Below are 22,825 nucleotides of genomic sequence, written 5' to 3'. Positions count from 1 at the left end.
ATCCAAACTCTGGTTTCTATGGTGATATTCAATAACCCCACAGTGAAACTATTCTACCATAATTTGAGCTCTTACCCAAGGTTTGGTTGCTTCTGTTTTACTTATTTATTCATTTCTCCTTTTTTTGCTGATTGTAATATTAAACAAAAGACTGGCTCAAGGTTAGCTCATTTTAATGTAGGCTTGCAAGCAATTAATGCAAGCAGAGTGAGGTGTGCTTAATTCTGACCTCCCTAGCCATGGGAGTAGAAAAAAAAACAAAAGGACTGGAATAGAAGGCAGTTTTGACATCTTCCTCGTTCCTGCTCTCGATTTTAATTTCACTTACTGCAACATTGATGATGTGAAGTCTAGTCTCCTAAATCACTCTCACTGTGTTCTGTTTGTTTACACTCTACTAAGGATTTAATCAGGCTGTCGATGAACAAGTGCAGAGACGTTAATTAACGTTGATTTAATGATACTTTGTGATTTTCTACACCAAATGTACTTTTGTTATCCTCACCCTTTCAATCACCCTGTTGTATTAGAAAATGATCGCATATACACCAGTATAGTATCTCATCAGATATAGTCTGACCCATTAACAGACGATTCAGCATATGATTTATCTGTCTCCTTACAACCGATACAAAGTTCATCCGATTTGTTATGTTCAGCGGTCTCTCTGATTTACAAACAAATGTCTATTTGCATCTCTGGGGGCTCCAGATGGAATCTGAATCTGCTTCATGTATGAACATCACAGCAGCTAGTTCACATCATAGGAGAGCGACTGTCTGACAGAATTCATTGTACAAAGATTGTGGGTTTTAAATCGTAGAAGAGCGACTCTATTTGTGATGTCGGAGGTCGATAAGCAGCTGATTTCAGGAGATGGCTCCTCTTGTTGGATGTGGAAGGAAAGACTGTGGAGGGCAAGGACTGTTGAACTGCCATTTCTCAGTGTGGAGTCTACAGAGCTAACAAAGAAACCCCAAAGAGGGACTGAATACAACACAGCCCTGCACAAATTAACATTCTATAAGCTGACAAAACTAGCCACTGAACTAGTGTCTTGCCTTTGCCTTTTAAATAAATGATACTTAAGATTTTTATTCTGAATGATATTGTGAACCGCTTGAAGGAGATAATGTCATAATTAATGTGAAATGTGTGCGGGTACTTTAAGGGGAAAAGTGATCGTCTTCTTGTCGCAGCATTGCGGTACATCACACAGAGGACGCAGGAGGAAAAATAATGCACATCCTAACGGAACTGCAGTTTTATCTGGACCTATTTAAAGAAAGTCCATATTTAGTGTGGTATCACTGCCTTTGCCATTGTCTTCTATAATGATGCCTGGCAACCAAGAAGCTCTCCCCCCGGGACAAGCTTTTCTACCAGGGACATGCTTGGATTCAGCCCGCTTCCTTACGCATGTATTATCTGCCTGAATTGGATGTGGGCTGATAAAGGCGCATGTCCGCATCCATGGCATTGCAATTAGGAGGCATGTAAGCGGCGCACAAAATGTGGAAAAGGGAGAAGGCTGGCTCCGGGCCAGCCATTTTACCAGCGCCGCGTTGATACGATTACCTCAACAGACGGGAAGAATGAGTGGAGCTAATAGCTTATTGCAGGAAGCGGGCCACATGCTGCTTCGCAGTGCCGGAGAGCAGCAGAGGTTGACAGAGGGAGAGCCCGGCCTACTTGTCGGAGAAAGCATTACGAGTCAGCTGTCTGCGTAAAGCCTTTTGCAAATGGTGTCGCCATGCTGTTTTATTAATAAGGACCATTTAACAGGCCCTCTAGTATTCTTTTATGGGTGTCTTATGAGTAAGCGCGCCAACGTAAGCCCATTTTTTCGCGGAAAACCGCAATTACCCGACAGCATTGTCGTACTTGAGGAAGACTTGCTTTACTGCGGTGTTTTGGTCTGTGATAACCAATTTCCAGTAGAACGCATGCGAGAAGTGATGGGAGACTGAAGCTTCCGGAAATTCACAACGGGCTGAGTCAATCCGTAATCTTTCCCCTGATACTGATGCTGGATAGTTTGTCAATCCCTCTTTCATTGTGTACCTCAGCTCGTCATGTAGCAACATTTCTTCGCCGTCTCGACTGAGGACTCAAACGAGTCTATGATATGATGTAACTTTTCTGCTTCTCGGCACCATACGTCAGGGTCTGAAAAATGTATTTTTTTTTAGTAAGAACCTGATTGATGCTTGTTTTACTCCAGAGGCACTGCGTTATAAGCAGGAGTTGTCATGAACAAAACAACACATTTCAGCCGCTCACAGCAGGTCATTGGAAACAGTGAAAGAAAATCAAAATTGGACTGCAGTTGCAAAGGCTATTTGTACATTTCCACAGCCCCTTTTGAAGTTACGCATTGCTGTTTTAATGGCCTCCTCCATCTCTCAGACTTGATACGTTGTGTTTGGTGAGTGAACGTGGGTTCAAGGGTGACATTCAGAGGTGAGCTCTCAGGTAGGATTCTGTCCATAAGGGCAAATTCATATTCATGGCCTTGTGCACTGCCCTGATCTAATACCAGAAGAACATTCTAGAAAGATAACAGATAAGCAGGTGTGAATAGTGTCATGTTTGAACTAAAAAAAAACATACAGACATGCACAAAGATTCAGACTAATCACACTTGCATACACTGAACCCTGCCTCTAACCCACCTAACACACACACATACACACACAATGCCCTTGTAATGGCCGCCAGTCTATTACAAGGGCATTCCGTCAGTAGACTGCCTGGGGAAAAACGGCACATGCACAGTATCTCTTTAAATATGACATTAATTTAGCCTAAATGCTATGTGATCTGCCAGAACTTCCTGCATCTATTAGTCCCAGCAGCAACCCGTGATCCTTAAATGATGTGAATGATATCTCCACCAGCAGCTGGCATCAGCCCCTTTAATACAACACTTAATTTTTAAGGTCATCTTAGAAATCAATGTGCTTTCAAGTGGCACATATTAGGCAGCTGGGCCACATTTTGGTTTGAGGAGGTTTATCAGGAGAAGAGACATGATCGCTCCCAGGTTTTCCCATCACTGCTCCTCAAAAAGAGCAGATTTTCAAAAGGAGATGGCCTTGAATCTGGCACTGGCATTTCCTATTGTGTCATTTGTTCCCAGGAGCCATTTGTAGTATGCTCGATTGCATTCACACACAGTACTATGTAAACAGAATTTTCAATGCAGACGCCAGGACTAAAGCTGTCCTGTTTTTCCATCAAAAAAAATAATGTTATCTGTTTTTCTACCATTGCGATTCAGTCAAAACTCCTATATAAATAGATGAAGAAAGCTTTTTTTTCCACACACAGGTTTTTCAAATCAATTTTCTATTTTTAAACTTCTGTATAGAGAGGGAAAATAGAATAAGGTTTTCATTATGGGGTCTTATATGGGGCACTGAACCGGGCAATACTGTGAAAGAGAAGGTTGTATTAGGTTGCAGCAGGGTCTTCTTTACCAGTAATTTGAGCAGAGGCCCTTCCTGCTTGAAGCAGAGAACTATACGGTCAATGCACCTAAACCCAAAGATTCTTCATTATCCCAAGGTCAAATATCACTTTACTCGCCACTGACACATATACACCATCACATAAACCTGTGCTGTAACAGGAGCGGAAACAAACCTTTCGCCGCTGCCCCCCTCCCTTCTCTAAAAACATTTTGAAAGGTATCGGCCAGCTCAAGACAAAAGTTCCTTGTTAAAATGCAGTCTGTTCCTCCAATTTTCTTTCACAGAAGGGCTAGTGATGGGCTTCCATTTCTCATATATACAAACAAAGAATAGGTGATGCTTTTGCTTCTGTAGAGCGTTTCCTTGCTGCATGTAAAATAATGTATACCAATGGCAGATATTCCTATTTCAACTGGTTTACTGGCGTTGCATTTTTGTTTTGAATCACCGCCAACCATATCTGACTGTCACATGCAGACACCGTGGCATTTTAAAATACTCTATTGGGGATTCTACGAATTACTCAGTGCTCAAAGATAGCAGTGGCAATTTATGTATGAGTAGCATAACTGCCATATTCATTTTTCCTTTGCCAAGACATCCACAGCAACTGAATCAACAAGTGAGACCATTATCCTAAGAAGCAATTACAAGAATTTGATGGAAAACCACAATCACGTTCATTCTCGTGCTGCTAAAATGGCATGGGTTGTTTGAACTCTCTGCACAATCTTGGCAGCTGTGAATTTAATTCTCCCTTCACGTCAAAGCAGATTCTCATCACTGCATTTAGCGATGTAATACTTATGTCATGACTCATGGATATACATGTGTACATATTTGTGGTTTGGTCCTATCACTTTAGAACAAACACTTTACAAGTCACCTGTGAGTTAAGGGGTGTCTAATCTACTTAGCTTCAGCCTGTGCTTGTACGCTTCATTGGTGCAATGAAAACACAGGTTCACGCTTGACTTGAGCATCGGAAGGAAAAAGAGACTGACAGGTTGGCCTGTCTTGACAACCCAAGCAAATGATTAAGGATCATTTTTTCCCAACCCTTATTTTAACCCTAATTCTTCTGCTTAACAACAACAGAACTCAACACATTTGACCCAGAGTCCCATTTAATCTATGCCCACTGACACGTAAACCAGAGAAATCTTTCACGGGGTTATCTTTTGATTTGGAGGTCAGACAAGTAACCACATACTAGCGTCGACAGTGCAGCGCTACAGCTCCTGCCCCTGTAAACCCCAATTCAGCATCTAAAATTAAAATCGAGCTGAAAAAAATAAGTAAAACCAACCAGTGACAGGCTGAAGAGCTTATAGCAATCACAGACACAGGACTACTGGACGTCCTTTCTTTTGAAACCATGTTACTTCTCAGAGACGAAACCCAGAGTGCACTCTGAATGTTCCAGTCCTCTCTGTTCTCTCAAAGTACTCTCTGTGATGACACTGTCTTGGGTGCCATCTGGGGGAGTTGTGGGGGGGGGGGGCCTTGGGCTAAACAACTAATTTCAAAAGTCTGCCACTCAAGGGGCCCCCAAACTAATCCGCACTTAATTATGGGGCGAGTCAGAGCAGGAGGGAGGCACGTCCCATGGAATCTGTCATTTCAGTGAGAGCTAATGGAGTACGAACGAACTCGCCATCGACGGCAGACCGCCAGCACCTGCGTCCCACAAGCAGGAGAGCAGCGGCAGGACCCTAACAGACGCCCGGACTCACGCTAGCGCCCTCGAACACAGCACCCCGCCAACCTTCTGTGGGGCAGGGCTGTTTGCTGAACCGCTGCTGAAAAATATTATTCATTTATGCTGTGTAATTTGCGTACTTATTTTCTGCTGGGTGTTTGGACAAGCGGTTCAGGTTCAGCGCCTTGCCCAAGCGAACAAAACGCAGTGTCTCACCCGGGAATCAAACCTGACAAATTACCAGCTCGCTTCCCTATCCAGTAGACTGCGTCGCCTTCTACGTCTACTGCCAAATGACAGGCAACCAAATGCATTTGCCTAAAATGGGACAGTGTTTTTCCAACATTGTCTTTTGTTGCTTCTCCTATGGGGAAAGCCACCATTAGCAGCTGCTGTGGCTAATGTGGATGGTTGTGTTGAGGGGGCCTTGAACTTATCGTTCATATTTACCCAGAAAACTTGAATGCATTCTACCTGCAGATAATACTGTACTTCACATACCATTCAGTTGGATGGCTGTATGGCACACTTATGTTGTTTATGATAATTTTCCTGGGATTTAATTAGTTTTTTAATTAGTTTGGTTTTTTTTTTATACTGTGGGTTAGACTCTCGCCGGCAGTCTCCAATGACCCAAAAATTCCTATTCAAATCTTTATCGCCTCAAAGTCTTTATATGAGGCAACTTGTTAACGCAATAGCACCAGGTCAGTGTACTCCCACCCTTAAACTGGATCTCTCTCCGACATACATTCTTAATTCCACAACGTTATGGTCATTACTTATTAATGGCAGAGGACTTAAAGGGGAAAGTTATCTGCCTCGTCAGAATGCTTAAGGCGCATTGCATTACGGTTTAAGTCTTTCCTCAGATAATTGCAGACCGTAGAGGTGAGATTTAATGTCCAACATTTAATGGCCGACATTGTGGTGTTCACTGAAGTCCTTTTCATTTTGGTCCAAGGTGCATTCCCACATGGCTAACTTCTATTCTGATCGATTAACGACCACAAGCTTATGCTGGCATTACTGTTAAGCTGCTTTCCCTTGCTGTAATTACACATCTAAAAGGACCTGTTGTGTAAGTACACAGACCAAGGGTGTGGCATCCACTGTGTTCTCAATGAACTCGTAAGCACTTGAGAGCCCTTTTTAGGATCCATTACTGTCCTGCAGATGTCATGTAACAAATGGAGTGTTTTCAGTATCATGAGTAACCCGCAAAGTGACTGAGTTAAATCAGCAGAGACGTGTGGTCGCTGCACCACAACCATCTCGTTCATCGCATTTTGATTTGTAAAAAGAAGTGCTGTCCCTTCACTAACTGCAGTAGAAAAAAAAATGGACATGCAATAATGTGTATGTAATTATGCCACTGCGTATCCCTGGTACCTCACATATGCTTAACACAAAGCAGATACACTCAGCTCTGTATTCTTAACAGTTAAAGTTCTACTTCCCCACTGTTCACACTGAAATGTTAAAATTTGACTCATCTTCTAAAAAAAGAATACGAACTAGGATGAAACAGAGTACCTGGAGGGTCTAAAGAGTCTGTTGTGATGTCATTGCAATGATGTCACAATGATGTCTGGTGCATTCTAGCTCTAAATGAAGGTCCTGTTAGGGCAGGCGAACATTATACGAGTTGCAAGATAGTTTTTTCCTGATCGGGACCAAATCGTAAGAAAAACGCTCGGTCTTAACATTGAAACTTGCAAGGTATGACTTACCATTTCAAACCGATCTGACCGGATTATGGACTCCTTATTTTTTTTTTTGACATGTCAAATAAATTTGGACACAATCGGCTTGAATTCGCCAGGTGAGAGAGGTCACGTGAGGCGATTCTGTGTTTCAACTCCCGCTGACCAATCAGGAGGCGTCTCAGTGTATGACGTTTTGCCCGCTGTGCTTTGCTGACTGTAACGCCATCGGATCTGGTTCGGGAGCTTGTTAGTCTATGCTATCATCCAACCTGCTGTCACAATCTGAGCCTCGTTAAGTGTGAGACGTTATAACCTGCGAGGAAATCGTACAATGTACGCCTGTCCTTAATGAGATCCATGGAGGAACAGTTGATGGGCAATGGATGAACAAATGGTTTAGTTGTGAAATGTTGACAGGGAAGCACATCTCATTTTGTCCGTGAGACCGAATCTATGCGCACGAGGGCCAGTATGATTTTCTGAAGTAATTAGCTACATGCAGCAGGTATCATTTTTCCACCAAGCTAGCTTGGCTGTGTGCGAGCGTTTGTTGAAAAACTTTGGACGGCCAAGGCGCTCGCTAATTGAAATCACCGACTGTTGGTTTTCATCAGACCATTAAGAGCGAGACAGCTCCCCTGCGAGCGCCCCCCCCCCCCCCCCACCCCCCACAGTCTCGTCCTTCTTCGGTTCCCCTGGAAACTGGATGCTCTGAGATCGGGAAATATCCGTCTCGTACTTCACGCCGCTCGTGCGAGAGAGGACCTCGGCATGCGGAGAGCCCCGGGCTCCCGTCAGAGGAGGTCCGGGGGCTGTGGGACGGCCGACACTCGCCGCCGCCGCCGCCGACAGCACCTGACGTTACGGGAGCCCTCGGCGCCCTTTGTTTGGGGGGGGGGGTGTCCGAGCTGGGAAACAGCAGACTGGAATAGCTCCTTCCTTCATTTATTGATGGCGTCGGTTGACAGCGCGCAGGCAGGGCGGGCTTCTCACGCGGGCTAATGCGAGGAGACGGCCTAATGCACACACAGCTCCCCGGCCAGAGGAGCCAAAAACAGTGCCTCTCCACCGCGCTCGCCGAGAAGCGGGAACAGAAGTACTTTTTATTTATTTATTCACGTGTGGGGAGAGGGGGAGTGGGGTGGAGATTGGAGGGTTACACTTGAGGCAAGTGAGTGGAACTTGACTGAAATGGTAAGTTCTAAAGTGCTACGCCCTAGGATCCCTTTTCTCGCTGTTTCACTCCCTCCTGCTCTCTCTCTCATTCCCTGCGTCTTTTGCTCCTTCCCTCCCCTTTTCTCATTCCCCTTATCTCTCTTTCTCCCTTCCTCCAGTAGAGAAGGTCCTTAAAGCAGACCTCTTCTGTTGACTCTACATTATTTTTAATCACCCAAAAGACTGAAAATGCTTCGAAACAGGAATAATTAAGTGCGGGACTATTCAGCCTGATGAACTTTTAAAAATATGTCCCCTGGCAGTAATATAAATGCACATAACTGTATTTGTGTGGGTTAAATGTATATGCTTAAGCAATATACAGCACCTAATGTTCAGGCAACATATTTGTTAATTGAAAATAATTAAAAATAAATAGTGTTCACCCATTACCACAAGTGATCTTCACCAATAAAACCATCCAAGGACATTTAGCCTAGGCAGTTGCTAATGTTTTTTTCCCCAGCCAATCTCCATGTTATCCTAACACTGAAACGTTATTATGTTAGGGGTAATGGGTGTACAAAAAGCTCTGAAAATGGATGCATTTTGGAAGACCTGGATCAGTGGAATTCTGTAAAATACAGATAATTCTCTCACTGCTGAAATTACCTTGCCAAATTAAGCAGCCATTCAGGAAATGCATCATACCTGGAGAATTGTTCCATGCCACAATCGTCAGAACCAAAGGAAACATGGGTTTAGTTCTAGGAAACTGGAACAAAGCCACGCATTTAAAAAAATAAATAATTAAATACCAGAACTCAGTTCAGTACGGTGCTCTTGAAAGCAGAACCTTGAGGCTAAGTCCTCAAGCTTTCAGGGGAGAGAAAAGAGTTTTTTTTTTTTTTTTTTTTTTTTTTTTTAAACAATAAAAAAAAAAACAACAGCAACAACAACAAAACCATTTCCCCACAAACTAACCATTATAATCCAGTGCTGAAGTCCTCAAATAAGAGTTTCGGATGCATTTACTGGAGTTCATGGACTGGAGAGTAATGGTAAAAGCAGAGGCAGCCACTAAATAATAGCACAGATGACGACTGAGGGTGAGTCACACTGGAGGTTGGGCATTGGGTGCACCACGGCTTGTTTGTGGTATATACCAGCTACGTTTTTCTGGCCTATAACACCTCTAGTCCAACAGAAGAGGAACCAACACACCAGCTGGCATGATGTACCAATTCACAAACTGACATGCAAACTGGCACATTACCTTCCTTACAAGATCTGTGAAGAGGCTGGTTTCCTCCATATTATTTAGCACTTTCTTTTGGCCAGGGTAAAATATGGATTTGAAATGCTGCGAATCCCTGATAATATTCGATAAAACGAGTAACCTCATGATCCTGGGTATAGCTTCTTTTCTCCGGTGTGCTTTAAAAAAAAAGAGCGGTACTTCCATGAGTACATCATGTTTCCTCAATTAGAGCACAGCGACATGACTAGCTTATAATAACCCCTACTGTATATGCTGCCACAATACAGGCATTCTTTTGTTTCTTTTTATTTTTGCCTTGTTTGCTCGGACAGAAATAAGGCTTTCTGACAAAGAATGCTAGTGCAGGTACACTAAATACAGGCCTGCATAGGAGCATGATAAAATAAATGAATACATAACCGTGCAATGACATGAAATGTGATTACAAACAGATTATTATTATATACTATTTTCAAACCTCTGCATTCCGGCTGGAAACAGTGGTAAATAGTCCTGATATATCACCCATGTGATCTGTGCTATATGTGTCACAGATTTTACACAGTATACCATGGACCAAATCCATTAACCAATGAACAAAGGAAAATCAGTACAGTATGTACTCACAATATCTGCAGTACTAACAACAGTATGTCCACTCTCTATTGTTCGGAGGCGTAGACCATAAGCTCAAATAAAGGTACTGTGAATGAATCAAGTATATCTGAATAAACTACAATGGCCATGTTCTCTGGCTCGCTGAAGAGATAATTTCAAAGGAATTATTAGTGAAGTATTCCCATGATCCCACACATGAAGAGCTGGAAGGTCTGTTTTTTGCAAAGACCCCATTCTGAAGTGACAAAAAGTTCTTAACACGTTGTCCCCATTTCTATCTCTGTGAAACCAAACAGCCTAACTTCAGCTTTCAACATAATCCATTTCTGCTCATACATTTAGCTTTTTATACATTTTCATACGTTGAACACGTAGAGGAACAATTATTTCTGACTTCTATGTCACAGTGACCTTTTCAGTAGAACATGTATAGGGAAAATTGTCTGGTTAACAACATAAATGCTCAAGTACTGCACACTTAGCACTAACAATGGGTGTACTAATCTATAAAGCTGTGTGCACCAAAGCAAACATAGGCTAGTCCTCATCACAATGATTCAATGATTGAGGCCTGGTTTGTTGCCTTTATATTGGGTGTTGTGGGGGGGTGGGGGGGGGGGGGGGTGCGTGATGAGTGAAAGGGATCTGGCAACAGCAGCTGGCAAGCGCAGAAGTATTCATGTGACTTTTGCCTTGGCATGGTTGCCACAGCAACCATTGGCTGTTTAAACAAACACATTTTTAAGAAGAAAAAAAAGCATCATTGTTAATTGCTGGATGATAGGAAGGTATAATTCAGGAGTAGGTGACACACTTGTTAGACCGCATCGTCTTCATCGTTAGGTTGGGTTCACCAAGTGCATTGCCTTCAGTTTTGTTGCCAAGCATAGTTTCTATGGAAGCTCAGTCTTTTTTCCTGTTTTAAGAACACGGTAGCTAAGAGTAAATAGGTATACCATGTCCTTTGATTCCCTACAAAACTTATGCCTCCATCTTGTGTAGAAACAGAACATTTGATCCTATTTTAAAGATGAACTGGCTAAGAAAATGGGCTGGGATATTACACTTGAAATGTTTCCTGTCCGATCTCTCACAAGTTGCTGTGGACATTTGAAATCAGGAACAAAGATAAATATAATAAATAAAGAGTCATGTAAACTAGAAGCATACAACTAAACATCTTCTCAATCCTAGTTCACACAGCATTGCCTTGAAATGTCAGAGTTGGGTGTTTCATTATAGGACAGCTGCCACCCAACATGCCCATCCTCATACTTTATTTCCAAAATGGATTTTCTTTTTTCACGTGTTTCAAACATGATAGATGCTCAGCAGTGCAATAGAGGGTGAAGGATAACAATCGGAAGAGGAGGTCTTATCAGTGGGTAATGGTCCTCGAAGGTTGGATTGCCAAAGTTACAATCCTTGTCATAAATAACAGCTGTCAGATCTCCAGTGTGGTTTTGGTTTACTGGTGTGTTTAAGCACACACTATTTCTGGCAGTGCTTGTTCTTTTACGATGTGGATTTTCCATGAAAACCATTTCAAGACACAAACCATGACACACATAAATACAAACATAAGATTGTCTGCTGACATGTCAGGATTTTAAAATAAATTGAGACCGAGTTGCGTGAAACGACCCCCATAGGCTGACGTACCATGCTAGCTCTCTGCGGTGCAAATGCAGTAATGTGCTAACTAATGAAAACTGCCGCAGACAGAAATACAAATGCAGTCTGTTTTTGGATCGCTGTGCTTAAGATGCTGCGCAACTGTGCCACTTTGCAGGCTTTCTGCAGTGTGGTGTTGTAATGGCCTTGAGAGTAATTAGTTTACATCTGGAACAAAGATTTTATCAAAGGAAATAAACGGCCAAGTGCCTCGATTATGGTTCCATATGCACACTCAGCACCGCGGGCTCATGTTTCAGAGATGCACTTATCGGAGGCTGCAGTCTACTGCACCAATCAGGGAGCTACGCTGGCCACCATGGTGGGGCTTTGGAAAAATCTAAAAGAGTTGCATTTCATTAGGACTTTACTGCTTTTCCTGAACTTTTATTTTCAAACAAAACTTTAACAACCTGACCTTTACAAACACAGTTTGGCAAGTTCATATTGCTGATTTGTGAATCTTGTAAAAACTTTATTTATGAAGAGAAAAAAAACAGTGCTTGCATTTATTTTTAAGTCAGAGCTGATGACCGACGTTTATTGAGTCGGGCATGATCTACACAAGCAGTTGTCAATAAATGGGGCAACTACTTTAGGACACTGCCAGTGAGCCTGTACCAGAAACTACATTACCTCCTATCCTAAAGTTGTGCGGCCTAATTTTCTCCCTGAAGAGCTGTGGGACTTGTATAAATTATTCAGTAGGACTTCAGAATTGTTACAGTGCTCTCTCTCGCTCTCTTTTTTAATATTCCCTGGTTTTCAGTTATTTGTCCCAGCTCGTGTCAGATATCACCCCCAGCTAATTGAGTATGTGGTGAAGAAGAGAGGAGAGATGAAGGGATATTTATACCAGGCTTCTGGCAAACTGCCAGTGTCCTTGGGCTGGGAAAACTGGAAGAGAAGCCAAACTTTTCCTGTTCAATGTACTTATCCAAACTTTTCCTGCTCATGGTCCTTTTCTAAACTTTACCTGCTCAGGACCCTTTTCCAAACGAATCCTGCTCAGGAACCTTTTCCTAACTAGTCCCTGCTCACAATACTTTTCCAAACTACTCGTGCGCATGGTCCTTTTCCAAACTTTTCCTGCTCATGGTCTCTGTCTCTCATCAGCTCAAATCAAATCAGAATTTATTTATACAGCACATTTCACAACCAATTGTCAGAAAACGCTTCACAGACAACCCTGGCCTGAACCCCCACAGGAGCAAGCTGTGATGATTTTCTCTTGCTGAGGCTGAGCTTTGAAAGACGAAAGGTGTCCAAGACTATGACGAAAGAGTCTGTCAAAAAATAGACATAGTATAGTCAGGCCCTCTGTTTAAAAAAACATGACATGCCTGTCAGGTTCGGTACACTCCAGGTTAGGTGCCCTTGACCAGGGCACTGGCCTCAGAACTGGAACTGGTCCCTGTGTGCTGCACTGTGGCTGCCCACTGCTCTTAAGAATCTAGGATGGGTTAAATGCGGAGGACAAATTACCCAATGTGGTTAATAAAGTCTAGCTTATTATGAAGATAATGGCACACAGACAATGAGACAGTTAAAAGTTAATGTCATTGAACTTAAATTCAGTGGAAATCATTATCGCAACACATCGTGGCATATAATCTTCCTGAGGCAATCAAGTTTGCATATAAAAATAAGCTGATTTTTAACATTTTTGAAAAACATTTCCGTTAGTTTTACTTAATTTGTTACAGTACCTAATAATTTGATGAGAGCCAGCATGAAAGCTGTTCAACACCTTGCTAAGGAAGTGTGAAACACATTAATGCATTAAAAAAGGATCTCCAAGGGGCAATGCTAATGATTTACTTCATGCTACTAGTTACAGCAGCATAAATGTGTTCTGTGATGAAGCAGTTATCCTTAAATGAAAGTAATGCTTTCTGACTGCTAAAGTACTTACATTTATGCGTCATTTATTAACTTTGAGGTCCATGAGCTGGAGATGCATTTAATAGCCCACGCACAGCAAGACTGCATAAGTGCTGGCCCATCAATGTTGCATGAGATGAGCACGTAAATGTATTTATGCCTTTGATGAATTGTCTTGTCTGGATATTGGGCTGCATATCTTTATGGTGTTGAATGATTATTTAGAATCATTTTCATAGCACCTACAGTTTGCTGGTGCACGCAAGCAGATGCAAGCACACACACACACACACAATAATTGCAAAGACACAGACACTGATTTTTTGGTTTTGCCTCTGGAAAAAATAGATGAATTGTATGGAGTTGTTTCTTCCCGATTCATTTTGAAAGGTACAGTCCAGTTTATGATTAATTAACACCAAGTCCTTATTAAAATGCATGTCCCGTTCCTCCAGCACGCATACACAGAAGGGCGGGCAATTGCCTTTCTTTTTTTTGAAAGGGGGAAAAGATTATTCCTTATTTGTGCTGCACGGTGTACGTTTTATTGTCACACTGAAACACAGACAAGTCACAAAAGAAGACATATTGAGGAAAAAAGCTTTTGACCTGAACCTAATAGAAGCATCCATTGTAGATTAGCTAACTCAACCACACTTTATCTTAAGCATAATGTTCTAAGGTTTACACAAAACATACTAAGCACTTAAGTAAGATTTCTTTACACCTAATATAAAATGTGGCTATGAGCTCAGCAGGCAAATATTCCTTATGGAGTTCTAGTGGGTGTTTGTTGTTTGGTGAATGTTAGTCCTAAAAAGACTTTTACCAATTCCTTTCTATCCGGGTGATGGAACAACTTTAGGGCACGGCTGGGGAACCAGTGGGAATCAATAGCAGCTGGTTATCTCAGGGGCATTCATTACAAATGCCTCTGTAGTGGTCCATTGCACAGCACCCCAACTGGCATGTGGGTGCGCAGTCTCCGCCTACAATCCCTTTTCTCTGGGCTCTTCGGCGTCCGAAACGGGCATCGTTTACTGCGGTAATGAGATGTCTAGCTCGCAGCAGATGGCAGCCTCGCTCACCCGCGCACACGGAATATTCATGCACGCGTTTTTTTTTTTTTCGCTGCTTAATCCAAGCATTAAAAGGGCCTCATCGTTCCAGATTAAACTCATTAAGCCCGTTAGAATGTGCATGAAAGGCCTTTAACTGAGGGAGCTAGCCCCCGGAGCATCTGCTCCCGCCGGTCAAACGTGCCAGTTTCCGGAGGAAATGGTCTGTGAAGAGGGGAGGGCGGGGGGGGGGGGGGCATTGGGGCCCAGCACTCCCTTTCAACTTTGCCTGGAGGGTGAAGCCACCGTACCGCCGGCCCCCATCAGCACTGGTGGTTCGCCACTGATCAGAGATTAGGGCACAGCCTAGGGGCGGCCCCGGGTCCTGCCCCGCAACCCCAGCCCCCCCACTCCACCCCTACCCTCACTGCAGCAGGTTTCATACCAGTTAGCAGAGGGGGGGGCCTGCACTGGCAGTGATTAGAGGAGGAGAGAAGGGGTGGGGTGGGCATCTCAGCAGTGGGCCAGCAGTGAGAGTAATACAGACAGGCAAATCCATCCCCAGCATATCCAGGAGCAGTAGTTAAATGTAATAAAGACACACAGGCATATTTGCACCAATAATTTTAGCATAATTATACAGTGTGTGAACAATCACAATTTGGTCTTTGGCCTTCAAACTCAAGAGGGAAAGGATATAGAAGGATAGGGTATTTGGGGTTAAGTGATGAAAGTAATTGCTAACAAGCTATGTACTTAACAAAGAAAAGACACAAAAAAAACATGTTGGGTGTTCAACCAAAGCAGAATTTTTGTGGGGGGATTGTGTGTGCTCCATCGCAGTAAAACATGCTCCAAAGTAAAATAACTGAATAAAATGTAGACAATGAATGAGCAGCCTACAGCCTATCATAAGAACAATTTCTGCTGCGAGTGTGAAAGCCTGCAAGTGTGGAGCATAACAGTATAACAGAATGACTGGGTAGACAGCAAAGTAATTCCATTCCATTCTAATGCACCGCGTCTGCAGACAGGCACGCTCAGGCCCACTGGGGCTTGTGGACACGCTGGGGGCGTGTCAGTCCGTACCCACACCGGATTGTCTCGCCGCCTTGTCTAGTTCCGCGCAGCCAGCCGAGCCTCAGCTCTCAGCGGAACACAAGGTTAGCCGGCCCCTGAGGAGGAGACGGAGGCAGGAGTTAGCCCTGCGCCCCTCGTACTGTAGCTTCGCTAATGCAGACTAGCGCTAGCGTCACCCGGGCTCACTGTATCCACAGCAGCGTGTTCAGGAAGCGGTTTAGCTTCAGCGCCAGGCCGCAGAGGAGTCCCCCTGGTTGGCTGCTAGCTCGCTCGCGTGCTGCTCAGGTTCCCACACAGGGAGAGCAGGAAGCAGCCATCACCGACACGATCCTGCTACATCACTGAGATTAGCATGCGCCGCTCACACTGCAAACCATAAGGGCAGATGACAATGGCTGCCACGGAGGGACTCTGCGGCAGGCAATGCAAATGCTCACATTCATAGCGGGGGTTTCTCTCAGTTTGATCCTCTAAATCCCTCTTCTGTCTGTATAGAAGTGTGTGATAAACAATTTTGACTGCACGCTTCAAAGCTGCAATATTATTACATGATCCCACCCACCAACATTTGTTAGTGTGTGTGTGTGTGTGTGTGTGTGTGTGTGTGTGTGTGTTTCCATATAGACTTATTTCAAGGGCGGAGAATGCCCAAATAAGGAATTCAATTAAGCCATTTAAAGCAGACACTGGGAGGCTGAAATACCAGCTGGCTCTGCAGCCTGCCCAGCACTGCCACTGCCTACACACTGTGGAAAAAACTTAATGACTTAATCCCATAAATAGCTGCTTCACAGCTCCTGGATCTTTTCAGTGCCTGTCGAACCCAACAGCCAATCCGTTTGCTCGAGAAGCTTAACCACTAGCCTCAATCCAGAAAGAAAGGTGTGTTATTAGGCCCCATTGAACCAGAAGATACTTGGCCTTTAACATCTCACTGAGTAGTTTCATTTGCAGGTGAAATGCTTGCGATAACAGACCCTGACCCCAGTCGGCTGTGGACGCTGATGTTTGTCCTGCATGCCGTCCGTGAATCGCTGCCACAGAATGACATTAAATCACATGTCATTCCCTTCACAGAGCACAGTGAAGATGAATGATTTGCCTCATTCGTCAAGAGATTGTCACGTGATCCTTCGAAGGGCTCCAAGGCTATTTTGAGAGCCGTTACTGATCATTAAGGCACCGGCCTGTCTTTAGCGGTATGCGGGCCCCGGTTTTAACAGGAACGACCCTCTCATTTCCACACAAAGGGATGTGAAATAAGCGGATCTCTGCTTAAGGCTTTCATCTTATAGGCAGCCCTGACAGCACATTCCACCGCGGGAAAGGTAAAGGAGGAGACGTGAGCTGGTGGGCTCAAAAGGCTTCAAAGCAGATCAGCATGCGGGCTTCTTTTCCACAGCATCCTCTGCTGACAGTCACACCCTGGAATGTGGAGGGTAGATGGGTTCAAGTATCGAGGTCACGTTCCTGATCAAAAGACTGACATGAAAATCTAGGCCGCCGCACGTTTTAAATGCAGATTTGGCATTTTATCGAACCAATTTTCTCGGTTATAGTGATCTGGGGACAGCGGTGGTTACACCGCCTTTCTCTTTCCATCGGTTTTTCGACGGTTTTCACGGCGCCGTCAGAAATGGATTGGCCACCAGTCTCTTCCTGCTTTGGTCTGACGCTGTGAGTAATGAACTCTGAATAAGGCTTGCGGAAACTGGAGAGTTCATTAAGAGCCCAGACACCGGCTCACCATGTCCCTTATCTCAGATACATGTGTGGACCTCCATCAGATCTGTGTGCGCCAGCCAGCTCTATATATCAATACATCTGTACATCAATCAATGGTAGCTTACCATTAACATTTCTGTTCTTTTTTTAAAGGCACAGTGGTTAATCTGCAAGCCTGAGAACAATGGGATTCTCTCCCTTTTTAAACTGAGAATATGGTATTTTCTATTTGCCATGCAACAACCAACAGTCAAGACAAATACTTGCTGTGGAAATTGAACACTTGTATAGTACACATATTGTGTTATGCCTTTTGCTTTTACAAACATGTCTCGTTATGTGATTTAATTGAATAAATAATGCATAACCACACAGAAACATTTAAAATAGTACATATTTAATGCAGCTGGCAGTTAGTGCTAACCAAGTGCTAATGGTGTGGAGTGGAAGCTGAATTATACCTTTTTATGAGAGGGAAGGCTCTTATAAACAGAATCATATTTCATGCAACAGGCTACACTTGCTTGGCACTTAACCGCTTGTTATGTTAGAAGCATGCTATAGCAATGTAGCTTAGATTGAAGTGCCATTCACAGAGTTCTGTGTGTACTGGAGATTAACATAGTAATAGGTGTTTATGGGTAGACTCCTTTGGGTAGCTGATCCGATTGTTGGTCAGAGAAACTGGAGTTTATCTCGTCTATGTTCATAGAACTACACACAGTTTGCATTTCATTACCTTCTATACCAACAAAACAGCGAATCATCCATACTTCCACTTTCCAGTAAAGAGATCATGGTTTAATCAAATTTGTATCCATGATAGTCTCTCTCTCTTGGAATTTGAAAGCACCACCCACGCTTGCAACGTGAGACTTGAGTATTTTTCACTAGCAGGCAATGAAATCCACATGTACGCTGAATTGCTCCTGTACAACTTTTTTACATCTTTAAATCTCTGAATATACACCTTAGCCTTTGTGCCTCTCAAAGTTGAAGTGAATACTCGAGTAGACAATCTTATCTGCAGCCTTCGGATACAAAGAATGATTAAAAGAGGTCCGGTTGACACCATAAGTGTAATAGCAAACTACGTCAGCATGTTCAATGATATTATTTTCAGCATGAGCACCCCATATGCAGTAGTACTACAAATGGGAATAGAATTGGAATAGAGTACTGTTGATATCAACATCAGCTTAGTGAATCAGGGGTCATAGGTCACTGTGTCTCCTCAGGCATTGATGTTGACGTTTTGCTGTGGTCCAGTGTAGGTTAATAGGTTATTATTAATGGAAGCTGTAGCAGATGCACCCCTCCAGGTAAACATCTCTTGTATGGTGAACGCATCATACTGCTGTTTTCCTGCAGGTGGGGAGATATTCCCAACTGGAGACATTTTTCTGCCTTATGGCATTATTGTGATTTATTTCGAGTGAGTTTGTGTGTGTCTGTGTGTGTGCATGTGTGTTTTTGTGGTGTGTGTGTGTAGGTGTGTATGAGGCCGATAGTTATTCACAGTGGAACTCCGTGTACGCAAGCTTTCGCTCCAACTTATTTAAATTAATTAGGTTTGATTGAGCCGTTAATTACACACTGACCTGTATTTAACATCCGATTGTTCATCTGCTGTAAAGCCCTTGTGAAAGAACAATGTTGTTGGAGGACCCAATTTAATAAATTACTGGTCAAATCTGGCTGTTAAACAAATTAACAGAATTTGAATTTTTTTTTTCTCCTTCATTATCAAACAATTTTGCTTTTCCTACAGTGAATTTCTTTTCAATAGTGCAAAGATATGCTCCGTTGTCTCATTTTGACATTATTTTGGGAGTCAATGGAAAGTGTGACTGGTTTCAGTTTAATGCTCACCTTTCTGTATAATTGATAAGGAGTCTGATATTGATAAGGAAAAATGTAGCCACTCCTGGGTTTAGATCATGTTCAGCTGACTGGTTAACCTTCAACTTAGAGGTTTGTCTCGCTCACATTCCACAAGTAGCATTTTATGAAGGGGGTACACGATTGATTGGGCGAGAAAATCCCTCAAACACTTCACTGAGCCAGCACAAACACCTTCCAACAAGCAGTTTCTTTCAAAACAAAAACAACAACAACAGAAAAGAAAAACCCAGACCAAAGGCTGTATCTGTAAAGTAATGTCAAACTCCTGTCAGCCTTCCATCTAACAGCTCAATAAACTTGAGAGGTGTTCAGAGTGCTTCAAGACACAGTGAGATCATTGATACAAATCAATGCATCATACTCAATTGTACAAAGCCGATATCACTGATGTACATTGATCCCAGGTTCCAATATCACGGATACCCATCAATTCAAAGCGTTCTGACATCACTGATTGCACATTGATTTAATGGTTCTGATATTGCTGATGCACATTGAATCAAGGGTTCTGATATTGCTGGTGTACATCCATTCAAGAGTTTAAGGCATGGTCCATTGAATGGAACTATGCTGTGAAATAGTGTGTGTGTGTGTGTGTGTGTGAGGGGGTGCCCCTTCCTCTTTTTCACTACGTAAAATATGCATCTTTCTCTTCGTTTTTTTGGGCAACCTGGAAAGAAGTTTTGTAACAGGTGGAAGTGGCCATCTGAGTCCTGCATCTAGGTCTGGCGTTCTACATTGCGGATTGATATTCCAGCTGTGGTGGCAATTCTCGATTTGAAATGATCCAGATACAAGACAGTGAGTGTAATGATCCAAGGCTTGACTACTGGCGAGTAGGAATGGGAACGTTGTGTGGGAGGTTCTCGGTCATCCTTTCTTCCTCCCAGAAAGGCAATTATTTCCGTGGTTGGGTGTTTGTCACAGAAGTCACAGATGACATGCTCCATGCGTTTTGTCTCCTTTTTGGCACGTCCGTGTCTTTCCCTATTTTTAGTGCTTTCGGTGATTTTTTTGGCAGTTTTGCTTGGTAACTACAGCATAACACAGCCTGCAGTCAGTTGCTACAGTGACATCAGGCACCTCACAAATGTAGGCTGCAACATGTACCAAATCTTAACTTTAAAGTAATAAAAACAAACACAAAGTAACCGTGTTTTTTATTATTTAAGTAATGCAATGTTCTGTCAAAGGCAAAAGGCCTGCTCTGTCCGTGATGGACAAAAGCAACTAAATGCACCAGCCTATCATTGCATTTACTTTTTTATTTTTTTTTTTACTAGTGGCAACTTCCCACTGATTTTTTGAAACTTCAAAAACTTTATGCTGCCGCTATACAGTTACACATGTTCTTTCAATCATGTCCCACTCCTGAGCATGAGCTCTGTCGCTTAATTTATTTTTTTTTAAATGTAAACACTCTGCGAGACATTTCATGCCAAAATTGACCCAAGTTAATTTCATGAACTTTAATAAATTTGATGGAATACATTTCTAATATACACTTATAATATCTCCACCCATTCATAGTGAGATCCTCACTTAAATGCATATGCATTAAGGAGAGATGACTCATGTGGATGACATGCATACTGCGCTTCCAACCCCATGTGCCTGTTCGATACATAAGACGCATATTTCTGGGGCACAATGCATCATATCTGCATCTGAAACTAGTTGCTGAAGGCTTGGTAAGTCTGGCCCTTCGAGTTTCTGCACTAATACAACCAGATACGTGTGACTGACTGTCACATATTTTGACAATGACGAGACCTCCCAAATAGGTCTCTATCACCTCTTGTTTTCGCCTAACCACTGGACAACGGCTTCAGCTAGCAGTGATAGCCATCAAACTAATTAACAATACACGATCAAATTAATTCCTCGGTGTTTGTTATGCCTTTGAAATCAGAGTTCAGCCGTTTCTCTTGAAGCGGCTGAACTAAAAGGCTTAGTTTTAATGAGCTTTGAAATGAGAGGTAAGATAACAGTCTTTCTTCCTGCCCACAAACAGTTTATGGCGTTAGCACTTCCATTCAATTAGGAAGTAATGGGCTTATAACTTCACTGCTTTCTATATCCAGTAGATCAAATCTTACAAAGTGTCATAAAATAGTGCACCTATGGTTTACCCTAATTAAGATTTACGCTTTAGTTTTCCTACAGTGTCTTACGTTTGTTGCCTATGTTGGTTTTAATAAAAGCTGTTACTTTTGTTTTTTTTGGCGATTATCACCTCCAAGCACACCTATATGGGTCTGTATTTTTTCAAAGCTACAGTTTAGTAAGCCTTTTCTCTGAGTAATGGAATACAACTGGCACTTCAATTATATTTTTCATTTTTTATATCGGTTTATAGTATGAAAGAGACCATAAAAGAAATTCCTCTCAAATGGTTTGGATTCTGATGGTTTTTGCTAGTGGATCCACTGTATTTACTACAAGTTCAAAGAATTAAAAATTAAAAAAATGCAGAAAGTGTAATTTACTGACATCGCACAAGACACATATTCCCCTGCCTTTTAACAAAACGCTCCGCCACTGTCACAGATTGGGGTAACACATTTTTAGCTGTCATGTTGTCATGCCCAGAAATCGCAGCGGACTGGCGCAGATTCAAAGCGTCCTTCTCCTGCTCTGTGGAGGCTGCTGTCCTTGAGCGGCGAGTCACCGCAGGGTCGTCCTTCGGTAACGCTCTTTTGTGCCCTCTCGCAGGAGCTGGTGGGAAGCAACCCTCCGCAAAGGAACTGGAAAGGAATCGCAATCGCCCTGCTTGTCATTCTGGTCATCTGCTCGCTGATCGTCACCTCTGTCATCGTCCTGACTCCAGGTAGCGTAATGAAGCGCCAGCACCTCTTCTCACACGCTCCCGGTTAGCTGAATCGCATTCGGCTAAAACGCGCCAAGAATGTCCTGCCTGAATAATGACGTGCCCACGCCCTTGTCACACACTCCTCTTTAGTGCTCACACCTGGCGAAACGGTGCCAAAAATGACCAGCTGGTGTGATGATATGCCCACATCAAGGCACTGTTTAGCTCTCTCATACTCGGCTAAGCGGTGATTAAAAAAAAGGAGTTTAATGATGCGTCCCTCTGTAAAAATACTCCTCTACAGGCCATTTGTGATCCTGTTCACTAATTGGGCCCTGTAAACAGGAAAAAAGGTACTGAAGGAGGTGGCAATCAAGGTCAAATGCAACCACATTATTTTCTGCTCAGAAGATGGCAGGTCAGTGTTTGTGATGTTTTAAACTGTCACAGCCCTTGCAGAGGCTCAAAACTGATTTTGGCCTTGTGAATATTCATGATGGAGGGGTCATGAAAGTCAGAGCTTCCACAGCCAGTAGTTATAGGACCTGTGGAAGCACTCTATACTCCAGTTATTGACCAGAGCCTCCTAGACACATAATGGCAGAGTGGATAAAAAGCAAAGCAAACAGTGCCTGTTTTAACTGCCGCCCCTGTGAAATGTGTTTGACCACAACTCTGGGAGACTGGAAAAATCATCTTGAAATTGCTTTACCTCGAGGCAGAATGTTCTTACCCTATACTGTGTGTAGGAAACTGCTTATTTCCA

General features: G+C 43.0%; 1 protein-coding gene across 5 annotated transcripts in view; it reads left to right on the top strand.

Moving 5' to 3' along the window:
- LOC118234423 (dipeptidyl aminopeptidase-like protein 6) overlaps window positions 1-22,825 on the top strand; it is a 162,277-nt gene that overhangs the window by 92,637 nt on the left and 46,815 nt on the right. For all 5 annotated transcript variants that reach the window (XM_035430940.1, XM_035430944.1, XM_035430943.1 and 2 more), the window contains one exon: window positions 21,963-22,077. In XM_035430940.1, coding sequence (XP_035286831.1) covers window positions 21,963-22,077 — 115 coding nt within the window. The remainder of the gene's footprint in view (window positions 1-21,962; window positions 22,078-22,825) is intronic.

The sequence above is a fragment of the Anguilla anguilla genome, chromosome 8 (assembly GCF_013347855.1).
Source record: "Anguilla anguilla isolate fAngAng1 chromosome 8, fAngAng1.pri, whole genome shotgun sequence".
Classification (NCBI taxonomy): domain Eukaryota; kingdom Metazoa; phylum Chordata; class Actinopteri; order Anguilliformes; family Anguillidae; genus Anguilla; species Anguilla anguilla.
This window is presented reverse-complemented; position numbering and strand designations above follow the sequence as displayed.